General features: G+C 43.9%; 1 protein-coding gene and 2 non-coding genes across 5 annotated transcripts; 1 reads left to right on the top strand and 2 right to left on the bottom strand.

Moving 5' to 3' along the window:
• The first annotated feature begins 956 nt into the window (after nt 1-956).
• Nucleotides 957-16,502, top strand: dclre1b (DNA cross-link repair 1B). Of its 3 annotated transcripts, none has more exons than XM_065020941.1 (6): nt 957-1,040; nt 3,193-3,489; nt 3,903-4,068; nt 10,485-10,667; nt 10,940-11,241; nt 13,714-16,502. In XM_065020941.1, the coding sequence occupies exons 2-6, from the start codon at nt 3,220-3,222 to the stop codon at nt 14,818-14,820; spliced, it is 2,028 nt and encodes a 675-aa protein (XP_064877013.1). In that variant the 5' UTR covers nt 957-1,040; nt 3,193-3,219; the 3' UTR covers nt 14,821-16,502. The 3 variants fall into 3 exon arrangements, with proteins under 3 accessions (XP_064877013.1, XP_064877014.1, XP_064877015.1); XM_065020942.1 differs by lacking the exon at nt 957-1,040 and adding an exon at nt 1,069-1,191; XM_065020943.1 differs by lacking the exon at nt 957-1,040 and adding an exon at nt 1,512-2,802.
• Nucleotides 1,454-1,525, bottom strand: trnah-gug (transfer RNA histidin (anticodon GUG)). Its single transcript has one exon. It is a non-coding gene; the product is annotated as a tRNA-His (tRNA).
• Nucleotides 2,108-2,179, bottom strand: trnah-gug (transfer RNA histidin (anticodon GUG)). Its single transcript has one exon. It is a non-coding gene; the product is annotated as a tRNA-His (tRNA).
• Nucleotides 16,503-24,134: the final 7,632 nt, after the last annotated feature.

The raw sequence follows: 24,134 nt of genomic DNA, 5'->3' as shown, positions 1-24,134 counted from the left end.
GTATATAGATGGTGGTGTGTAATAGTGGTATATAGGTGGTGGTGTGTAATAGTGGTATATAGATGGTGTGTAATAGTGGTATATAGATGGTGGTGTGTAATAGTGGTATATAGGTGGTGGTGTGTAATAGTGGTATATAAATGGTGGTGTGTAATAGTGGTATATAGGTGGTGGTGTGTAATAGTGGTATATAGATGGTGGTGTGTAATAGTGGTATATAGATGGTGGTGTGTAATAGTGGTATATAGGTGGTATGTAATAGTGGTATATAGGTGGTGGTGTGTAATAGTGGTATATAGATGGTGGTGTGTAATAGTGGTATATAGGTGGTGGTGTGTAATAGTGGTATATAGATGGTGGTATGTAATAGTGGTATATAGATGGTAGGTGGTGGTGTGTAATAGTGGTATATAGGTGGTGGTGTGTAATAGTGGTATATAGATGGTAGTGTGTAATAGTGGTATATAGATGGTGGTGTGTAATAGTGGTATATAGGTGGTGGTGTGTAATAGTGGTATATAGATGTTAGTTGGTGGTGCAATTATTTCCTTTCCCCCTTCGTGGTTAGAGTGTCGGGCCAGTAACCGAAAGGTTGCTGGGTCGAATCCCAGAGCTGACAAGCTAAAAATCTGTCGTTCTGTCCCAGAGCAAGGCAGTTAACCCACTGTTCCCCTGGCACCAAAGATGTGGATGTCGATTAAGGCAGCCCCCCTTTCTGATTCAGACGGGTTGGGTTAAATGCGGAAAAACACATTTCAGTTGAAGGCACTCAGTTGTACAACTGACTAGGTATCCCCATTTCCCTTTCCTTTTTCATTTTTGTATCACATAATGTAACGTGATTGAATTTACAAGCCGACTGACAGTAGGTGGCGACATGCACAAACAAAATGTGCAAACGCCTTGATACCAAAACAGAAGAAGAACCTTACCGCTCTTTTTTTCTAAAGGGGGCACGGCGTGCGTCACGTTGCGTGGGACAGTCAGGAACACATTCACAACAATGTGGCAGAATCTTTGGAATTGGAAGTAACAGTCCTGTGAGTCCAAATGTTTACACTCTTGTGTTGCTAAATTTTATTGGAAATGCAACACACATGACAGAATTGCAATGCAGCGTTCAGTAAGCTTGCTATAGCTAACGTTAGTTGTCTTGATTTAGCTAACGTGGCCCATTCGACACTTTGCAAGGTAATTAAATGCACAGGTCGCTGTTGACTAACCTGACGTATTCGTTTAATTTGCTGTTCCGCTTGACTTGTCCATGTCCATGTCTAACGTAACGTTACGTAGCTGAAGTGATACAGTTTTTGTCTTTGTGCAACACTATGTATAACGTTCGCTGGCTGGTCAACCTCCAAAAGGGCTTGTTAATGTCAAAATGAGTTAAACTCTCAGTTAATTTATCTGATCCAAAAAAAGAACCCTTATGCCGTGACATTGTGTATCGCAATGCCGTGACCCGGATTCGAACCGGGGTTGCTGCGGCCACAACGCAGAGTACTAACCACTATACGATCACGGCGAGCTACCAGGGCTGTGTGGAAGGAGGGGATTCTTAGCTACTCAAACGTGCACATATTTCTACGCAGTGACGTAACACGCCTGCTAAGCGGTTTCTCTTTTTTTTCTTCTTCAAAAGCCCGTTCACGGATGTTTAGGAACAGGTGTAATTTGCTTGTTTGCTAATCAGCCAGTTCAAATCAATCAATGGAATTTTGAAAGATTAGGATGAACAGTGTCGGAGTCCGCAGTATGTATGAGATGGGATGTATAATCATTATGGACAGTAACGTTTTGTGTATACAGTGTATCTGAAGAATACGTGGATATAATAGTATATGTAACGTTACAGCAATAGTTGAATAGGATGACCTTAACCAGAATACAGTGTATATTCATGTGAAACGGGTGCAACAATATGTAAACATTATTACATTGACCAGTGGTCCATGTACAAAGGGCAGCAGCCACTACGGCGCAGGTTTGAGTAAACGGCTAGTGACAGTGATTAAGTTTAGCTAAACAAACATTTTTGGTTTTAGCCAGACTATATTTATCCAGGGAGGGAAAAAGAGCCCATTTGCCGTGACATTGTGTATCGCAATGCCGTGACCCGGATTCGAACCGGGGTTGCTGCGGCCACAACGCAGAGTACTAACCACTATACGATCACGGCGAGTTACCAGGGCTGTGCGCTAAGAAGGAGGAAATAGATTTTTAACTGAAGCCTGTAGTGACGTGGACAAGCGCAACCATTTCATTTGCATGCAAGTATTCACATTGTTAATTGTCCAAGCCGTTGTAATATTTCACTCAATGTAATTGATTTAGTTTTGAGATATATATAATCTGCTACTAGGCAAACAGTATAGTTTATTTGCATAGCTAACGTTAGCTAGTACTAGCGAAATATATATTTACATTTTATTTGTTTATTTAATGTGGGTTTTTTTTATGTGTTTTTCCGCTATTTTATCATGGAGTCATACTGAGACCAATATCTATTTCACAGATTAGCGCTAAATTACAGAAATACACAACACATCAGAATACAAATGAAACGCAACCAGAAAGAAAAACATGCTCATAAATGAACATATTCATCAGTAATAAGGTCCTCAATCAGCTTTCTGAATTGACCTACCAAAACATCCAATTGAAGAACCATTAACAACTAAAAGGAGTTTTACCTAACTCAATAGAGACTGAAGGAATTTCCAATTAGCCATCCCTGAGACTGGGGTGTGGTTTTACATGCAGCCTGGTCGAGACCAGTTGAAGAAAGCCTCTGAATTAGCAGTGAGTGATCAACACTATCGAAGTCTTTTGACAGGTCAATTAGAGGGCAGTGGCCTTTATCCATACAATTAACACACAATTGACATATTTCATATCAACACTAACGTATGGTGTGTGTGTGTATATATATATATATATATATATAATTACCCATGTTGTATGCCAAGTATATATATACCAATGTTTGTTGTTTGTGTGTATATATAATTACCCATGTTGTATGCCAAGTATATATATACCAATGTTTGTTGTTTGTGTGTATATATAATTACCCATGTTGTATGCCAAGTATATATATACCAATGTTTGTTGTTTGTGTGTATATATAATTACCCATGTTTGTTGTATGCCAAATAGTAGTTTGAATGGCTAACCGTGGCTTTTTCTCAGGAGTATACTCCAGAGCTGTGATAATGAATGGAAAAGTCATCCCCCATACTCCAGAGCTGTGATAATGAATGGAAAAGTCATCCCCCATACTCCAGAGCTGTGATAATGAATGGAAAAGTCATCCCCCATACTCCACTGGCTGTGGACTTCTGGCAGGTCAGGAAGTGTCCGCATGTCCGCCTGTTCTTCCTGTCCCATATGCACAGTGACCATACCGTGAGCCTGACCTCGACCTGGGCCAACAGACCAATCTACTGTTCACCGGTTACTGCCACGCTGCTCAAACTCAAACTACAGGTGTGAAAGACAAATGATCAATTATATTCTACATTAAACACACGGCAACATGAGGAATGTAGATATGGGATAATTGTTTAAACTATTCTTGCTTGCCATTACCAATTCTTGAGCTAGCTATTGAAATATGAATGACTGTATACACCATAGCGTCAGTGGAGTCTGGTGAAGGGAGGACGGCTCATAGTAATAGCTGGAATGGAGCGATGGAATGGAGCGACGGAGACCATGTATTTGATGTATTTGATCCCATTCCACCAATTCCGCTCCATCCATTACCATGAGCCCGTCCTCCCCAATTAAGGTGCCACCAACCACCCTGTGCGTAGCATCTACTTTTTTTTATTTGCAAAAGTGTTGATTAGCTTTTAGGTGCTCTATACTTCAGAGTGTCTCATCTTCCCTGTGTTCAGGTCAGAGAGAGATGGATCCATCCTCTAGAGGTGGGAGAACCCAACATGTTGCCTCTGGATGATATAGGCAAGGAGAGGTTGACCGTCACTCTCATGGATGCTAACCACTGTCCAGGGGCGGTCATGTTCCTGTTCCAAGGATACTTTGGCACCATACTCTACACTGGTGACTATTCTACACACCATACTGTAGACTGGTGACTATTCTACACACCATACTCTACACTGGTGACTATTCTACACACCATACTCTACACTGGTGACTATTCTACACACCATACTCTACACTGGTGACTATTCTACACACCATACTCTACACTGGTGACTCTTCTACACACCATACTCTACACTGGTGACTATTCTACACACCATACTCTACACGGGTGACTATTCTACACACCATACTGTAGACTGGTGACTATTCTACACACCATACTCTACACTGGTGACTATTCTACACACCATACTCTACACAGGTGACTATTCTACACACCATACTCTATACTGGTGACTATTCTACACACCATATACTATCTACACTGGTGACTATTCTACACACCATACTCTACACTGGTGACTATTCTACACACCATACTCTACACTGGTGACTATTCTACACACCATACTCTACACTGGTGACTCTTCTACACACCATACTCTACACTGGTGACTATTCTACACACCATACTCTATACTGGTGACTATTCTACACACCATACTCTACACTGGTGACTATTCTACACACCATACTCTACACTGGTGACTATTCTACACACCATACTCTACACTGGTGACTATTCTACACACCATACTCTACACTGGTGACTATTCTACACACCATACTCTACACTGGTGACTATTCTACACACCATACTCTACACTGGTGACTATTCTACACACCATACTGCACATACTGCACTGTATTTCAGTCTCTCTCTCTAACTAGTCAACTTTGGCATTTAGCCAGCCAATGAAGTGACACACATTGTAAAATATTAGGAGGCAATATACACTGTTTATATATATATATATATAATCTCAGCAAAAAAAGAAATGTCCTCTCACTGTCAGCTGTGTTTATTTTCAGCAAACTTAACATGTGTAAATATTTGTATGAACATAACAAGATTCAACAACTGAGACATAAACTGAACAAGTTCCACAGACATGTGACTAACAGAAATGTAATAATGTGTCCCTGAACAAGGGGGGGCAAAATCAAAAGTAACAGTCAGTATCTGATGTGGCCACCAGCTGCATTAAGTACTGCAGTGCATCTCCTCCTCATGGACTGCACCACATTTGCCAGTTCTTGCTGTGATATGTCACCCCACTCTTCCGCCAAGGCACCTGCAAGTTCCCAGACATTTCTGGGGGGGAATAGCCCTAGCCCCCACCCTCCGATCCAACAGGTCCCAGACGTGCTCAATGAGATTGAGATCTGGGCTCTTTGCTGGCCATGGAGGAACACTGACATTCCTGTCTTGCAGGAAATCACACACAGAACAAGCAGTATGGCTGGTGGCATTGTCATGCTGGAGGGTCATGTCAGGATGAGCCTGCAGGAAGGGTACCACATGAGGGTGGAGGATGTCTTCCCTGTAACGCACAGCGTTGAGATTGCCTGCAATGACAACAAGCTCAGTCCGATGATGCTGTGACACACCGCCCCAGACCATGACGGACCCTCCACCTCCAAATCGATCCTGCTCCAGAGTACAGTCCTCGGTGAAATGCTCGTTCCTTCGACGAGAAATGCGAATCCGACCATCACCCCTGGTGAGATAAAACCAGGACGCGTCAGTGAAGGGCACTTTTTGCCAGTCCTGTCTGGTCCAGCGATGGTGGGTTTGTGCCCATAGGCGACGTTGTTGCTGGTGATTTCTGGTGAGGACCTGCCTTACAACAGGCCTACAAGCCCTCAGTCCAGCCTCTCTCAGCCTATTGAGGACAGTCTGAGCACTGATAGAGGGATTGTGCGTTCCTGGTGGAACTCGGGCAGTTGTTGTTGCCATCCTCTACCTGTCCCGCAGGTGTGATGTTCGGATGTACCGATCCTGTGCAGGTGTTGTTACACGTGGTCTGCCACTGCGAGGACGATCAGCTGTCCACCCTGTCTCCCTGTTGTGCTGTCTTAGGCGTCTCACAGTATAGACAATGCAATTTATTGCCCTGGCCACATCTGCAGTCCTCATGCCTTCTTGCAGCATGCCTAAGGCAAGTTCACGCAGATGAGCAGGGACCCTGGTAATCTTTCTTTTGGTGTAGAAAGGCCTCTTTAGTGTCCTAAGTTTTCATAACTGTGACCTTAATTGCCTAACGTCTGTAAGCTGTTAGTGTCTTAACGACCGTTCCACAGGTGCATGTTCATTAATTGTTTATGGTTCATTAACAAGCATGGGAAACAGTGTTTAAACCCTTTACAATGAAGATCTGTGAAGTTATTTGGATTTTTACCAATTTTCTTTGAAAGACAGGGTCCTGAAAAAGGGATGTTTTTTGCTGAGTTTATATATACATACATACATACAGTTGAAGTCGGAAGTTTACATACAATTAGGTTGGAGTCATTAAAACTCGTTTTTCAACCACTCCACACATTTCTTGTTAACAAGCTATAGTTTTGGCAAGTCGTTTAGGACATCTACTTTGTACATGACACAAGTCATTTTCCAACAATTGTTTACAGACAGATTATTTCACTTATAATTTACTGTGTCACAATACCAGTGGGTCAGAAGTTTACATACACTAAGTTGACTGTGCCTTTAAACAGCTTGGAAAATTCCAGAAAATGATGTCATGGCTTTAGAAGCTTCTGATAGGCTAATTGACATAATTTGATTCAATTGGAGGTTTACCTGTGGATGTATTTCAAGGCCTACCTTCAAACTCAGTGCCTCTTTGCTTGACATGATGGTAAAATCAAAAGAAATCAGCCAAGACTTCAGAAAAAAATAGTTGACCTAGTCTGGTTCATCCTTGGGAGCAATTTCCAAACGCCTGAAGGTACCACATCCATCTGTACAAACAATATTACGCAAGTATAAACACCATGGGACCACGCAGCCGTCATACCGCTCAGGAAGGAGACAAATGTACTTTGGTGCGAAAAGTGCAAATCAATCCCAGAACAACAGCAAAGGACCTCGTGAAGATGCTGGAGGAAACGGGTGCAAAATTATCTGTATCCTCAGCAAAACGAGTCTTATATCGACATAACCTGAAAGGCCACTCAGCAAGAAAGAAGCCACTGCTCCAAAACCGCCATTAAAAAAAGCCAGACTACGGTTTGCAACTGCACATGGTGACAAAGATTGTACTTTTTGGAGAAATGTCCTCTGGTCTGATGAAACAAAAATAGAACTGTTTGGCCATAATGACCATCATTATGTTTGGAGGAAAAAGGGGGAGGCTTGCACGCCCAAGAACACCATCCCAACCGTGAAGCACGGGGGTGGCAGCATCATGCTGTGGGGGTGCTTTGCTGCAGGAGGGACTGGTGCACTTCACAAAATAGATGGCGTCATGAGGGAGGAAAATTGTGGATATATTGAAGCAACATCTCAAGACATCAGTCAGTCAAGTTTAAGGCTTGGTCGCAAATGGGTCTTCAAATGGACAATGACCCCAAGTATACTTCCAACGTTGTGGCATAATGGCTTAAGGACAACAAAGTCAAGGTATTGGAGTGGCCATCACAAAGCCTTGACCTCAATCCTATAGAAAATGTGTGGGCAGAACTGAAAAAGCGTGTGCGAGCAAGGAGACTTACAAACCTGACTCAGTTACACCAGCTCTATCAGGAGGAATGGGCCAAAATTCACCCAACTTATTGTGGGAAGGTTGTGGAAGGGTACCCGAAACGTTTGACCCAAGTTAAACAATTTAAAGGCAATGCTACCAAATACTAATTGAATGTATGTAAAATTCTGACCCACTGGGAATGTGATGAAAGAAATAAAAGCTCAAATAAATCATTCTCTCTTTAATATTATTCAGACATTTCACATTCTTAAAATAAAGTGGTGATCCTAACTGACCTAAGACTATAATTTTTACTAGGATTAAATGTCAGGAATTGTGAAAACTTGAGTTTAAATGTATTTGGCTAAAGGTGTATGTAATCTTTTGACTTCAACTGTGTGCGTATATATATATATATATCTCAGTAGCTACTAAATAACATTTCCCGTGGCACACTGACTCACCTAATGATGAAGATGAAGCCATCAGCTAGTCACTGTGATGGCTGATGAGCTACATTGAAAAACAGTGCTGGTGTTTGCTCCAAACTGGGACTTGTTGAGAAAATGTGTTTCTATTGGTTCCACAGACAGATTATCGTCAGTAGGCGTTTTGCTTTCCAAACTGTACGTCCCCCCCCCCCCCGTGATTGTATTTTGAAATCTGCAAAAGAAAAAACAGAAATATAATCCAATAGATGGCAGTTCCCATTTTAAGTCAGGACTGGCATTCATTACTAGTGTACCCCAAGATGTTAACATTCAAATTGTATGAGTAAGAGGTTACAAACCCCTTCTATGGATTTATGTCTATGGCCACAACTCAACAAGCTGTAGCCCATATTTGACGCACATGCTGCCCAAACTGCTGTGTTCCCTACTGTAGATATACCTGTAACTGCCAAAATGAAGGAAACACTTTAGTAAACCAGGAATTAAAAAGTGTATGTTATGGTGTGGCACGGTTTAGGTCCACTTGTAAAGTCTATGCCAAGGAGCATTGAAGATGTTCTGGCAGCTCGTTCAACACCCTTTATGAACCTTCATGTTGGTGTTTCCTTCATTTTGGCAGATACCTGTATGTGCTTGTGATAAAACTTAATCCTCAGTGATTTTTTTTTAAATAAACAAATTATCTAATTATGTGGTTGGATAAAATAATTTTTAAATGTTTTATTATAATAACTTTTTAGTTACTTTTTTTGTCTCTTGGGCCGAGCCTCTGACATAATTAACCTTTTGATTTATTATGCATTTTAATTTGATTTTTTATTAATCTGTTACCCAATCAAGGCAGGGCCCCCCCAATTACCCACATGGGCCCCTAACCTCCTCTTCTCCCCCATCTGATGATTAGCAGAGCGGCAGGAGGCAGTAGCAGGCTGTCTACACTCTTTGAGAGCGGGTTCCTGAGTCTTCCTGTAGTTGACAGTTGCAGTAAAAAAAAACTCTTAAATATATTGTTTACAATATATACACTACACTGCTGCTATAACAGCCTCCACTCTTCTGGGAAGGCTCTCCACTAGATGTAGGAACACTGCTGCTATAACATCCTCCACTCTTCTGGGAAGGCTCTCCACTAGATGTAGGAACACTGCTGCTATAACAGCCTCCACTCTTCTGGGAAGGCTCTCCACTAGATGTTGGAACACTGCTGCTATAACAGCCTCCACTCTTCTGGGAAGGCTCTCCACTAGATGTAGGAACACTGCTGCTATAACAGCCTCCACTCTTCTGGGAAGGCTCTCCACTAGATGTTGGAACACTGCTGCTATAACATCCTCCACTCTTCTGGGAAGGCTTTCCACTAGATGTTGGAACACTGCTGCTATAACATCCTCCACTCTTCTGGGAAGGCTTTCCACTAGATGTTGGAACACTGCTGCTATAACAGCCTCCACTCTTCTGGGAAGGCTTCTCCACTAGATGTTGGAACACTTGCCATCCTCCAGAGGCTTTCCACTAGATGTTGGAACACTGCTGCTATAACAGCCTCCACTCTTCTGGGAAGGCTCTCCACTAGATGTTGGAACACTGCTGCTATAACAGCCTCCACTCTTCTGGGAAGGCTTTCCACTAGATGTTGGAACATTGCTGCAGGGACTTGCTCCATTCAGCCACAAGAGCATTAGTGAGGTCGGACACTAATGTTGGGCGATTAGGCCTGGCTCGCAGTCGGTTTTCCAATTCATCTCAAAGGTGTCCGATGGGGTTGAGGTCAGGGCTCTGTGCAGGCCAGTCAAGTTCTTCCACACCCATCTCGACAAACCATTTCTTTTTGGACCTCGCTTTGTGCATGGGAGCATTGTCATGCTGAAACAGGAAAGAGCCTTCCACAAACTGTTGTCAGAAAGTTGGAAGCACGGAATCATCTAGAATGTCATTGTATGTTGTTGCGTTATGATTTCTGTTCACTGGAACTAAGGAGAACAGTTATTGTGCTGACGTTTCTTCCAGGGGCAGTTTGGATCTCGGTAGTGAGTGTTGCAACCGAGGACAGACAATTTTTACGTGCTTCAGCACTCGGCGGTCCTGTTCTGTGAGCTTGTGTGGTCTACCACTTCGCGGCTGAGCCGTTGTTGCTCCTAGACGTTTCCACTTTACAATAACAGCACTTACAGTTGACCAGGGCAGAAATTTGACGAACTGACTTGTTGGAATGTTGGCATCCAACGATTGTGGCACGTTAAAAGTCACTGAGCTCTTAAGGCTATTCTACTGCCAATGTTTGTCTATGGAGATCGCATGGCTGCGTGCTCGATTTTTATAAACCTGACAGCAATGGGTGTGTAGCTGAAATTCTGAAGAGTATGTACCTTCTCTGTCTTTCCAGGAGATTTTCGCTACACTCCGTCCATGCTGCGTGAGCCGTGTCTAAGGACCAACACCACTATAGATGTCCTGTACCTGGATAACACTAACTGTGACCCCACACGCACCCTGCCCTCCAGACAACGAGCCACTCAGCAGATCAAAGAGATCATCCGTAGCCAGCCCAAGCACAATGTTGTCATTGGTGAGACAGAGGCTTTTAACTGAAGCTACTCGTTTTTGTGTAGTGTGTGTGTGTGTGGGTATTATATATACTGACCCCCCCATACCCTAGGTTTATCTAAACTGACCCCACTCCTGGTGGTATAGAGATGCAGTAGATCATGTTATATATATCAAATCAAGTCAAATCACATTGTTATTTGTCACATACACATGGTTAGCAGATGTTAGTGCGAGTGTAGCGAAATGCTTGTGAAATGCGAAATGTGCATGTGTGTTGTGTGTTGTCTGCAGGCCTCTATACTCTGGGTAAGGAGTCTCTATTGGTTCAGCTGGCCATGGAGTTTAAGACCTGGATTGAAGTGTCCATCGAGAGACTAAAGACTCTCAGAGCCCTGGAGCTACCAGATGTCTTCACCACTGAGCCAGGAGCGGGTCGGATCAGGGCCGTGGACCAGTCAGAGATCCGCTCCACCAACCTCCTCCGTTGGAACAGGGAACACCCCACCCTGGCCATCCTGCCCACCAGCAGACCCCTGGTCTCCTTCCACCCTAATGTCCACGTGGTGCCTTACTCTGACCACTCCTCCTACCAGGTAGGGATGAGTTCAACATTGACCACTCCTCTTACCAGGTGGGGATGAGGTCAACATTGACCACTCCTCTTACCAGGTGGGGATGAGTTCAACATTGACCACTCCTCTTACCAGGTGGGGATGAGGTCAACATTGACCACTCCTCTTACCAGGTGGGGATGAGGTCAACATTGACCACTCCTCTTACCAGGTGGGGATGAGGTCAACATTGACCACTCCTCTTACCAGGTGGGGATGAGGTCAACATTGACCACTCCTCCTACCAGGTGGGGATGAGGTCAACATTGACCACTCCTCTTACCAGGTGGGGATGAGGTCAACATTGACCACTCCTCCTATCAGGTGGGGATGAGGTCAACATTGACCACTCCTCTTATCAGGTGGGGATGAGGTCAACATTGACCACTCCTTTTATCAGGTGGGGATGAGGTCAACATTGTAGTAAAATAATAAGTAAATGCTGCACACATGATTTCACCTCTGCACATTATAACATTATCATTACTTTTCTGTACATTGTTCGGTATGATAGCTTTTGAAAAAGGTGCTGTAATTTTTGTACAACCTAGTTAAGGAGTACCGTCTAGTCCAGCTGGCCATGGAGTTTAAGACCCGTCCCAAAATTACAGCACCAAAAGGTGTCATACCGAAACTATGACAACAGATGTTCAGAGGTCAAATCGTGTATACAGGAGTTATCGTAATTTTTCATACAGTGTTGAACTCCACACCAGATACGAGAAACCAGAGAATAGTTCAGAAGAGCAATTACCATCCCAGAGAGGTAGGTGGTTAGAGTGTAGGGGCGGCAGGTAGCCTAGTGGTTAGAGTGTAGGGGCGGCAGGTAGCCTAGTGGTTAGAGTGTAGAGGTGGCAGGTAGCCTAGTGGTTAGAGTGTAGGGGTGGCAGGTAGCCTAGTGGTTAGAGTGTAGAGGTGGCAGGTAGCCTAGTGGTTAGAGTGTAGAGGTGGCAGGTAGCCTAGTGGGTGGCAGGTAGCCTAGTGGTTAGAGTGTAGGGGTGGCAGGTAGCCTAGTGGTTAGAGTGTAGGGGTGGCAGGTAGCCTAGTGGTTAGAGTGTAGAGGTGGCAGGTAGCCTAGTGGTTAGAGTGTAGGGGTGGCAGGTAGCCTAGTGGTTAGAGTGTAGGGGTGGCAGGTAGCCTAGTGGTTAGAGTGTAGGGGTGGCAGGTAGCCTAGTGGTTAGAGTGTAGGGGTGGCAGGTAGCCTAGTGGTTAGAGTGTAGGGGTGGCAGGTAGCCTAGTGGTTAGAGTGTAGAGGTGGCAGGTAGCCTAGTGGTTAGAGTGTAGGGGTGGCAGGTAGCCTAGTGGTTAGAGTGTAGAGGTGGCAGGTAGCCTAGTGGTTAGAGTGTAGGGGCGGTTGTTGAAGTTCAGACCCAGGGCCCCGAGCTTAATGATGAGTTTGGAGGGTACTATGGGATTGAAGGCTGAGCTGTAGTCAATGAACAGATGGGATAGGGCAGTGTACAGTGCGATGGCGTACAATTTGTGCCATGCAATGAGGATAGCTGGACCACCTACTGAAATGTGCTATGTCATGTGAATCAGGTGAAAAGGAGCCTGGAGTACCACTATAATGTTTTATTTTATTTTTTAGTTTCTTAACTAATAAATTAGTTTCCCATAAAAAATATAGTAAGAGGTATGTATACTTCCATCAAACGAAAATCAATGTTTGTGTCATATTGATTTCGGACACTCGATTTGACTAAGCGATTTCGGACACTCGATTTGACTAAGCGATTTCGGACACTCGATTGACTAAGCGACTTCGGACACTCGATTTGACTAAGCGATTTCGGACACTCGATTTGACTAAGCGATTTAATGGATTAATCCAAATCATACCTTCTAGCAGGACCGGAGCCCTATACTACTATACTAGAATTGCAGTAAATTAGCTGTAAAATTGCACATTTTTCTCTTCGCTGCATGGCAAAATGTGTACAATTGCATAACATTTCTCATAAAATTGCTAAATCTTCTCTCTGCCTCATTGCAAAATGTGTAGAATTGCAGTAAATAAAACTTTAAAGCAGATTTTCTCAGTCTTCGCTGTCACGAAAAGGCCCCTCATGAGTTCTGTGTTGTTGTGGCCCCCCCACCCCCCATCAAAGTTGCCCATCCCTGGATTACACAGTCAAGTTGCAATTCATTCAAAAAATAACCCTTATGCTATGACATTGCAATGCCTTGACCCAGATTCGAACTAGAGTTTCTGCGGCCACAATGCAGAGTATTAACCACTAAACGATCGCAACAAGCTACCAGGATATTCGGTTTAATAGCACAAGCCTGCAGTGGTTTAACCCTTTGTATGGCTCTGCATGCAAGGAGCGGTCCAAGACCATTTAAGATATTAAACTGGTTCTGTCTTGATGTCCCATCGAGAAACTAGTGTACTGACACCCTTGATTTAATTTAAATGTATTTATGTAACTCATCCCTCCTTCCTACCAGGAACTGGAGGACTTTGTCTCGGCCCTGCAGCCCACCTCCCTGGTCCCCATCGTGGGCAGGCTTACCTCTGGCATCCCCTCCTTCTCTGCCCTGCTGCCTAGGAGAAAACACCACGAAGTTCTGGTTCCCGAGTCAGTCCGGCACTATATGAAGGGCCGGCCTGAGTTGCAGGTTCAAGACCCTGGTCAGTCCAGCTTCCTGGGTTACAGTAACCTGCTGCGGAGGCCTATCCGACCCCCTCCACCCAGAGGGGTGGTGTTTGAGTCCCCCCCTAAGGCCCCCTCCAGGCCTGGGTCGGTGGCGGACGAAGCCTGGGAGACAGGGTCCATGGAGCATCCTCATCAGGAGGAAGAGATGGACACAGAGATGGATGCAGATAAAGATGGAGAAGATTCAGACTGTATACTGATGTATCTGAGTAAAGAACACAGCCCTACCACAGACATAGGGCCCAGCTCCAACCCCAGCCTGACCGGAGACCCTAACCCCAGCCTGACCAGAGACCCCAACCCCAGCCTGACCAGAGACCCCAACCCCAGCCTGACCAGAGACCCCAGCCTGACCAGAGTCCCCAACCCCAGCCTCAGCAGAGCCCCATGGAGCCTGAATCTGGTCCACAGGGTCTCAGAGAACCTGGATTTGGAGGAGAGTCTCCCTTTCAGTCTATTCACCCAGAGTAACTTTACACTCATGGAGGTCCTGAGAAACACTGCCGTTTCACTGAGACCCAGAGCTGTGAGAGAGGAGACCCATCCTCAGCATTTGCCTCGTGACAACGACAATATGGCCGCCGAAAACTGTAACTTAAATGCAGTATCAGTTAACATAACCAGTTCCCACAATGGACAGCCAGACCAGGAGATAGAATATCTTCCATTACCACTTCTTAGCCTGAGCCCCTGTTCCAGTGACAGTACCTGTGTGAACACTAGTGACACCACTGAAACACATACACAACCTGAACCTCCAGAAGACTGTGAGATGTCTCTTCTGCTGTCCCTCCCTTTCTCCGAGGAGGACGTGTCTGTCTCTGGTTGCTATAGGAACACTCTTGTTGACCGGAGCTTTTTGGAAAAGTTCAGCCTCTCTCCTTCAGATTTGAAGTAGGGTGAAGTTGGCCAAGCCTAGACACTGATCTCGGGTCAGTTTTTCGATTTTCCTCCACTAATGGTTAAGGGTATGATTGGGAGAGGTGAAGCTGATCCTAGATCTGTACCTATAGCAGTCTTCAGTTCCACTCTGCTGTGGAGAGGTACCTTAGCTGCTGACGCCAGACAGAGACAGAGGACAATGTGAATACTAACGTGTCAACGGTCTTTCCTCCACTTGTACTGTTTTTTAAATTTATTTTTTGCTCTGTCAGATGGAGATTTTCCATTTAATTTTTTTTTTTTTTTGGTTCAGGACTAGGCTTAATCTGTGTCTGGGGAAACTGGCCCGTTATGTTGACTTTAAGAAGTGCATATTTCACTGTGTCATTTAATTTCTGACATGATTGGTGTTTATACAGGTGCAGTATTTACTCAGCTCTCACCTACTCTATGTTATGGCTAGGTTGTAGGTTGCATGGATTCATTTCATTCCCCGTAATGTGCCACAGTGATTGAACCATGTTTTTAAGGATTAATTTCCAGTAATGTGCCACAGTGATTGAACCATGTTTTTAAGGATTAATTTCCAGTAATGTGCCACAGTGATTGAACCATGTTTTAAATGTGACTCGTTGGTGAAAGGCTTCATCCTGTAGCCAATGTACTCTATGCCTTTTAACCCATCTCACAGTTGATTATATATATAATATACACTGAGTATACCCAAACATTAGGAACACCTTCCCCCTTGACTGGTGTCAAGCTCCCTGCCATCCAGGACCTATATGTCAGACCGAGGAAAGCCCGAAAAACCGGCAAAGACTCCAGCGACCAAAGCCTTTGACTGTTCATTCTGGTACCGCCCAGCAAACGGTCCTGGTGCATCGGCTCCCATAACAACAGGCGCTGAGACAGCTTCTACCCCCAAGCCATTAGACTGCTAAATAGTTAATTAAATGGTTACCCAGACTATCTGCACGGACCTTATCTTGTACTGATTCTATGCACACTCACAAGACTATACACTGAGTGTACAAAACATTAGGAACACCTTCCTAATATTGAGTTGTACCCCCTTTTGCCCTCAGAACAGCCTCAATTTGTCAGGGCATGGACTCTACAAGTTGTTGAAAGCGTTCCACAGGGATGCTGGCCCATGTTGACTCCAATGCTTCCCACATCTGTGTCTAGTTGGCTGGATGTTCTCTGGTGGACCATTGTTGATCCACACGGGAAACTGTTGAGTGTGAAAAACCCAGAAGCGTTACAGTTCTTGACACAAACCGGTGCGCCTGGCACCTACTACCACACCCCGTTCAAAGACACTTCAATGTTTAGTCTTGCTCATTCACCCTCTGAATGGCACACGTACACAATCCATGTCTCAATCCATGTCTCAATTGTCTCAAGGCTTAAAAATCCTTCTTTATTCTCCTCCCCTTCATCTACACTGATTGAAAATGATTTAACAAGTGACATCAATAAGGAATCATAGCTTTCACCTGGATTCACCTGGTCAGTCTATGTCATGGAAAGAGAGGGGTTCTTAATTTTTCATATACTCTGTGTAGATTACCACAGTTTACTGTTGATTTAAAATGTGTTACCTTTCTCACAGTCACTGTTCATTTAAAAAAAGTATTGTTACCATGGAATTGAAATATATATATATATATGTAAAATAAAGTTTAAAATGTTGATGTTGGCATTTTAATTGCTGTTTGTGGCTGCTGTACAAAGTTACTCAGTCAAATACTGTCGTTTCCAGTGTTGATGGAAAGCGTCTCCCAGTAGCTTGTAATTGCAACATGTGGCCAGAAGGTGGCAGTAGATTGCCGATAGATTTCATATGTTCTGGTGTTTCCCATAGAGAATGATAGAGGACTCCAGTTACAGAGCCCCAAACATTGACTCTAGCTAATTGAAAATGAATAGGGTTCAGATAGAGTTTCCATGGGTGAATATATAAAGAATTTAAAGTGAATACATTATATAGATGTCAATAACAATCTAAATTCTAGTTCATACCTACTACCTACAGTATTTTTGTATTTTTCTTCCCCCACCTTTATTTAACCAGGTACACCAGTTGAGAACAAGTTCTCATTTACAACTGTGACCTGGCCAAGATAAAGCAAAGCAGTGCGACAAAAACATCACAGAGTTCCAGAAATAAACAAACCTTCTACCTCAGTTACATGTAAGTATAACCTTCTACCTCAGTTACACAAGTATAACCTTCTACCTCAGTTACACAAGTATAACCTTCTACCTCAGTTACACAAGTATAACCTTCTACCTCAGTTACACAAGTATAACCTTCTACCTCAGTTACACAAGTATAACCTTCTACCTCAGTTACACATAAACAAACCTACCTCAGTTACAAGAGCTGATGATAATCTCATCTGAGATGTGACAATATTGGTGATGGATGTACAGGTTTATGAGATGTGGGTGGGGTTCCACGTCCATCCATATACTGACGCAAACCTGGGATCAAAATCGCTTGTCTTTTTCTTTCAACTAATCTCTGTATCTGTATGTAATGTACCTGACAGGAAACAAATACTATTTGAACCCAGGTCTGTTACACTACAGAGCTGTGGCTCTTATCTCATCCACAGCAGGTTTACCATATAGGTGGGAATCGAGTGCTATTTGGGATGCAGGCTATGCTTCTCTGTGCCCTTTCCATTGCCCCAGGGCGCCACACAGAGAGCAGCTCATCCTCCAACCGCTAATGGAACATGTGACCTTTGACTTTTACACTGTCAGCTGCACTGAGCAAGAGGGGCTGGGCTGGTGAGGAGCCAGAAAGAGGTGGACTAGAGAATTAGAACCAGATTCAGAGAGACCAGGAAGTAACATGAATTCTGTGTATCTATGGATTTTAAATGTATGATCATTATTTATTACGCACTATGTTTATTATGCTATATAAATGGTTGAGATGCTGACAAATGTGCTCCAATTGGCAGGAGGAGGTGTACTGGAGAGCAGGAACCAGAGAGGTGCCAGAGAGAAACAGGTATCTGCTGTATATCTCTCTGTGGACGTATTGGGGGGAAATGATGATTAATTTATTCTGGAATATTTACATTTTGGTCCTTTTTAGGCACTGAGCAAGAGGACCTGGTTAGGAGGAGGAGGTGAACTGAGGAAGTGAGACCAGAGAGACCAGGAAGGAACAGTTATACTGTATGATATGATATTCTTACCAACCCGGTCTATACGTACTATATACTTTAGTTGACTTTCTGTTGGTGTCTGTGTGAATCATATGATTGAGAACAACAGATGGTCCTAGGCTCTCGGGAAGACTGTACCAAGTGCTGTATCCATTCATTCTGTCATCTGTGGGATTCAACTGTCAGAGAACTGACAAGCTGAGGCTGGCTAGAGCTGTCTTCCTCCTGCCTTCCCAATACCAGTTCCACTAATCTAGACAGCTTCACATCTCTACTGTATTGATTATATACAGTCTAAGGTTATACTTTTCAATGTTCCTTTTGTTCTGTGGGATTCAAATGCTATCAGGGAAATTACCAACTGAAGCTAGTTTGTCTTCCTCCTACATTCCTTCTCTCTTCCTCCTCCTGCATTCCTTCTCTCTTCCTCCTCCTGCATTCCTTCTCTCTTCCTCCTCCTGCATTCCTTCTCTCTTCCTCCTGCATTCCTTCTCTCTTCCTCCTGCATTCCTTCTCTCTTCCTCCTCCTGCATTCCTTCTCTCTTCCTCCTGCATTCCTTCTCTCTTCCTCCTCCTGCATTCCTTCTCTCTTCCTCCTGCATTCCTTCTCTCTTCCTCCTCCTGCATTCCTTCTCCCTTCCTCCTGCATTCCTTCTCTCTTCCTCTTCCTGCATTCCTTCTCCCTTCCTCCTGCCTTCCAAGCTCCATCTAGACAGTCATGCAGTGAAATCACAGTATTGTCAGAACGTTGTCAGAGATATGTTTAATTCCAGTAGAAGCCTCTTTAGGAGCCTCTGAGAGATCTCTCTCTGTCTCTGTTGTCTCCATACTAGATGAAGACAGGACTGGCTCCACCACTCTGGGGGACGGAGACTGGGCTGTGTCTCTCTCTGGGGGACGGACCCTGAGGGATGAGACTGAGAGATGCATGAGGGATGAGACTGAGAGATGAGATTGAGAAATGCATGAGGGATATGAGACTGAGGGATGGGACTGAGAAATGCCTGAGAGATGAGACTGAGGGATGACACTGAGGGATGAGCCTGAGAAATGAAACTGCAGGATGAGACACTGAGGGATGAGACAGAGATGACACTGAGGGATGACACTGCGGGATGACACTGAGGGATGACACTGCAGGGATGAGACTGAGAAATGCCTGAGGGATGAGAATGAGGCAGGACTAACAACCAGCCAGGGGTTCGGTGACTCCATTCCTCCAGAACCCACTCAGGGAATGCTGATCGCGTCTCCTCAGTCCTCACAACCAGATGGTTGACAGGAATCCAAACTTCACATGATTCCACAAATGTTATTTCTCACGTAATACAATATTGTTTTAACGCTGACTAATCTGTGTAAGGTACAAGTCCATGTAGGAAAGTTAAAACAAGGTAAATCATGTGTTTTCCTGTAAATGTAGCAGCATCCTTGTTGTCACTTCTGGATGTGTCAGTCATTGTTGTCCATCCAAACAACAGGTTCACACACCACCTTCATCCTACGCCAGGTTTAAACAGAGAACCGCCGACCGAGCCTTACTCAGTCCTGCTTAGTGTAGCCACGGGTGTATTAGGCTTTAGATCATGTGCCAAAGCCATAGGCTAAGTGGCTGTTAGTTCTCTAATTGACAGAATAGAATCGGCCCAAACCAATAAATAGAGGTCCAGACACTGGCTTTCTCCCCAATGACACCCTATCCCCTATATAGTGCACTGCTTCCCTATGGGCTCTGGTAAAAAAAAAGTTGTGCACTAAATAGGGAATAGTATTCCAGACTGTTATTCCTTTTGTGTTGGGCCCAGTGGAGGTCTCCCATCAGTCACATTGATCCTTGCTTCTTGTTAGGGAACAGAATTATATTCCACTTGACATTCAGTTCAGTCAGCCATCCCCTGTCAGTATGATGAGGTGTTTTATCATGGGGCTAGTGCCTAGCTCTGTCAGTATGATGAGGTGTTTTATCATGGGGCTAGTGCCTAGCTCTGTCAGTATGATGAGGTGTTTTATAATGGAGCTAGTGCCTAGTTCTGTCAGTATGATGAGGTGTTTTATCATGGGGCAAGTGCCTAGCTCTGTCAGTATGATGAGGTGTTTTATCATGGGGCTAGTGCCTAGTTCTGTCATTATGATGAGGTGTTTTATCATGGGGTTAGTGCCTAGCTCTGTCAGTATGATGAGGTGTTTTAACATGGGTCTAGCTGCCCAGTCTTGTCAGTATGATGAGGTGTTTTAACATGGGGCTAGCTGCCTAGTTCTATAAAAAAATGATGAGGTGTTTTAAAATGGGGCTAGTGCCTAGCTCTGTCAGTATGATGAAGTGTTTTAACATGGGTCTTGCTGCCTAGTTCTGTCAGTATGATGAGGTGATTTAACATGGGGCTAGTGCCTACCTCTGTCAGTATGATGAGGTGTTTTAACATGGGTCTAGCTGCCTAGTTCTGTCATTATGATGAGGTGATTTAACATGGGGCTAGTGCCTAGCTCTGTCATTATGATGAGGTGTTTTATCATGGGGCTAGTGCCTAGCTCTGTCAGTATGATGAGGTGTTTTATCATGGGGCTAGTGCCTAGCTCTGTCAGTATGATGAGGTGTTTTATCATGGGGCTAGTGCCTAGCTCTGTCATTATGATGAGGTGTTTTATCATGGGGCTAGCTTCCTAGTGCCTAGCTCTGTCAATATGATGAGGTGTTGTATCATGGGGCTAGCTTCCTAGTGCCTAGCTTTGTCAGTATGATGAGGTGTTTTATAATGGGGCTAGTGCCTAGCTCTGTCATTATGATGAGGTGTTTTATCATGGGGCTAGTGCCTAGCTCTGTCAGTATGATGAGGTGTTTTATCATGGGGCTAGTGCCTAGCTCTGTCAGTATGATGAGGTGTTTTATCATGGGGCTAGTGTCTAGCTCTGTCAGTATGATGAGGTGTTTTATCATGGGGCTAGTGCCTAGCTCTGTCAGTATGATGAGGTGTTTTATCATGGGGCTAGTGTCTAGCTCTGTCAGTATGATGAGGTGTTTTATCATGGGGCTAGTGCCTAGCTCTGTCAGTATGATGAGGTGTTTTATCATGGGGCTAGTGCCTAGCTCTGTCAGTATGATGAGGTGTTTTATCATGGGGCTAGTGCCTAGCTCTGTCAGTATGATGAGGTGTTTTATCATGGGGCTAGTGCCTAGCTCTGTCAGTATGATGAGGTGTTTTATCATGGGGCTAGTGCCTAGCTCTGTCAGTATGATGAGGTGTTTTATCATGGGGCTAGTGCCTAGCTCTGTCAGTATGATGAGGTGTTTTATCATGGGGCTAGTGCCTAGCTCTGTCAGTATGATGAGGTGTTTTATCATGGGGCTAGTGCCTAGCTCTGTCAGTATGATGAGGTGTTTTATCATAGCTCTGTCACATTATATCCCACACACTCTAACCCTTATATATCCCAGGCCATTATTTATCCTGTATAGTCGACCCCCTGAGCCAAAGATCAATACGGACACTGTAATGAGCTAAACGCCTCTGCTTTAAACCAATAACCTTCAAGTTATTAGTATCTTTATTTATTATCTGTGTTTACTCCAGTTGCATTAACGTTAACGATTAAAATAATAAGGACTGTGTGTTTGATTACCATAGGCCTGTGTGAGTCCCAAAGGACACCCTAGTTATTAAACCGTGGACTACTGGTCAACAGTAAGGTACTAAAAGTAGTGCACTACATAGGGAATAGAGTGGCATTTGGGACGCAGCCTCAGTAGTGGGTACTCTGCCAGACCTTGGGTTTGGCTGACCAATCAGAAAAAAGTAGGCAGACACTGGTGTCTCATTAAAACCCTTGTGGTGTGGAGAGAGAGTCTCTTCTTAGATCAATGGCCTCCTCTCTCTCTCTCTCTCTCCTCTCCCCTCTCTCCTCCTATCCACCCCAGTCTTCATCTTCTCTAACCCCCAGAACATGGATTTATCTCCATCATTACAGCTTCAAAGTTAGTCAGCATGCGGTGTGTGTGTGTGTGTTTGCCCTGAGATCAATTTACTTTCATCCCATTTCTGTCTCTGTCAGGCTTTTCCTGTCTTCCAGTGAGGGAAGAGGTTGCTATTTGGGAAGCAGACCCGGACAGCAGGCACTTTCAGACTTTCCTTATTCTGGATCCAAAAAGAAAGGTGATACGTTTTCCCTCATGGGCTCTGCAGAAACACCTAGTTGGGCCTGAAGCATCAAGCGCTGCAGTAGAGGGGATGGGTGATTGAATAGTTTGTCTGGGTTTGTTAGGGTTTGTGTGGCAATGTAGGGTTCGTAACCTACAGTATTTGATATTTGGCAGTGAGATAGATATAAGAAGACGATTCCACAGTTTAGTCAGGGTCTAGTTCTTAAGAAACACCCATTTTTTGTTTTTCAACACAAAATCTTTTCTAACTTTTTTTTTTCAGTTGCATGCCCTAATTAAAATGACTCCATTCCATATGGAGAGGTGTCCTGTGTGGTGAACATGTCATTACCCATGCTTCTCCAGAAGGGGGCACTGTGCCATTTGAAATGTAATGGGTGAAACGGATAGCGAGCTAGGTTTATTAGAGGGCACGAAGAAGATGGATTTAGAATGTATTGCAGTCATCTTAGCTCACTGAAAGAAACACTTAGCAAAGAGGTAGAATATCTATATTCATCCATAGTTGTAGTAAAAACAATTACTTCATTGGTTAATACAGTGTAGGGGCGGCAGGGTAGCCTAGTGGTTAGAGTGTTGGACTAGTAACCGAAAAGTTGCAAGTTCAAATCCCCGAGCTGACAAGGTACAAATCATTCAGGCAGTTAGCCTAGGAACAGTAGGTTGTCATTGAAAATAAGAATTTGTTCTTAACTGACTTGCCTAGTTAAATAAAGGTAAAATAAATAAAAATTAATTGACTATGTCATTTCTTAGTAAATGCCTGGTCATTTCTGTACCATGAAATGAAGTGCTACCACTCTCTCTCCTGTTGTGAAGGTGTCTGAGTGGCTGGCTGAGTCTTCTCCCTGTTGTCTGAGTGGCTGGCTGAGTCTTCTCTCTGTTGTCTGAGTGACTTTCTGGCCCAGCGTCGTCCGGTTTTGGCCAGGGATAGGCCTTCATTGTAAAATAAGAATTTGTTCTAAGAAGACGCTCTTTTTTTATTTTACCTTTATTTTAACTAGAAAAAAGAGCGTCTAGTAAAATGTAAATGTCTCTAGACACTGAAGTCTTCTAAAATAGCAGCCTCATGTCAGGGCTGCTTGGGAGCAAGCTGTCCCGTAGCATGTTAAATTAAGCCCCGGGGCTCGAAGGTTGTGATTGCATCCTTGTGATCTAAGGTTTGATGACTTGAGATTTACCTCTCATTAAACCGCCACTGTGTGCCATTCAATTACCTCAGAGGCACAAATCCCTCTAATTATGAGCGTTCTGCCCTTTTGAAATGCCATTGTTGTACTTCGTCCATCATCGCTTCTGCATGTACAGTAAAAGTGTATCGTGACGATACTGTAGATACACTTATGGTTGTTTTACAGTAAACTGTCTCCCGTGAACAATATTAGTGTGAGATATGTCTGTTCTGCCTTGTGCGTCTGTAGGGTAGATTGTTATTGCAAAGGTGTGTGTGTGGGTTTTTCTGTGTATCCTCGTCATGCAGAAGTAGGATGGTCCCCTGACAGCCAATGAGGGGGTTACTACAGTAGGAATCTGTTAATTGGATGGTGAAAGGAATATTCCTAGTCAGCCTATTCTACACTCCCCCCCCACCTCACTGTTGTTCACACCTATTGTAAGTCCATTGGTTCACTCCTTTGTTTAAGCCATCATACACACGCATGCACATGTATGAACACAGACACACACACACACACACACGCATGCACATGTATGAACACAGACACACACACACACACGTATGCACACTTAAACAAACACAGGCATGCATGCAGTGCACACACACACATACAGATGTAGGATCTTAATTTGAGCCAGATTGCTACAGGAGAAAATAATGCTGCAGCAACTGGAAATGTGAATTATTATGCAGGTTATAATTAACTGATGTTTTTGTAGGGGTTGATACATTTTTGTAAGGGAAATTTCTATGTGGAAATGACTAACTTCAGAAGCCTTTTTAAACATTATCCTGTAACAGTGTGA

This window comes from Oncorhynchus nerka, linkage group LG7, assembly GCF_034236695.1.
Source record: "Oncorhynchus nerka isolate Pitt River linkage group LG7, Oner_Uvic_2.0, whole genome shotgun sequence".
Classification (NCBI taxonomy): Eukaryota; Metazoa; Chordata; class Actinopteri; order Salmoniformes; family Salmonidae; genus Oncorhynchus; species Oncorhynchus nerka.
Note: the sequence above shows the minus strand (reverse complement) of the source record. Positions and strands in the feature narration are given on the sequence as shown.

Excerpts from the sequence above, each read along its gene's own strand:
- dclre1b (XM_065020941.1), top strand. The coding sequence starts at position 3,220 with ATGGAAAAGTCATCCCCCATACTCCAGAGCTGTGATAATGAATGGAAA. Across the intron at positions 3,490-3,902 it reads TGCTCAAACTCAAACTACAG|GTCAGAGAGAGATGGATCCA; the intron begins GTGTGAAAGACA and ends CCCTGTGTTCAG. Across the intron at positions 4,069-10,484 it reads TGGCACCATACTCTACACTG|GAGATTTTCGCTACACTCCG; the intron begins GTGACTATTCTA and ends CTGTCTTTCCAG.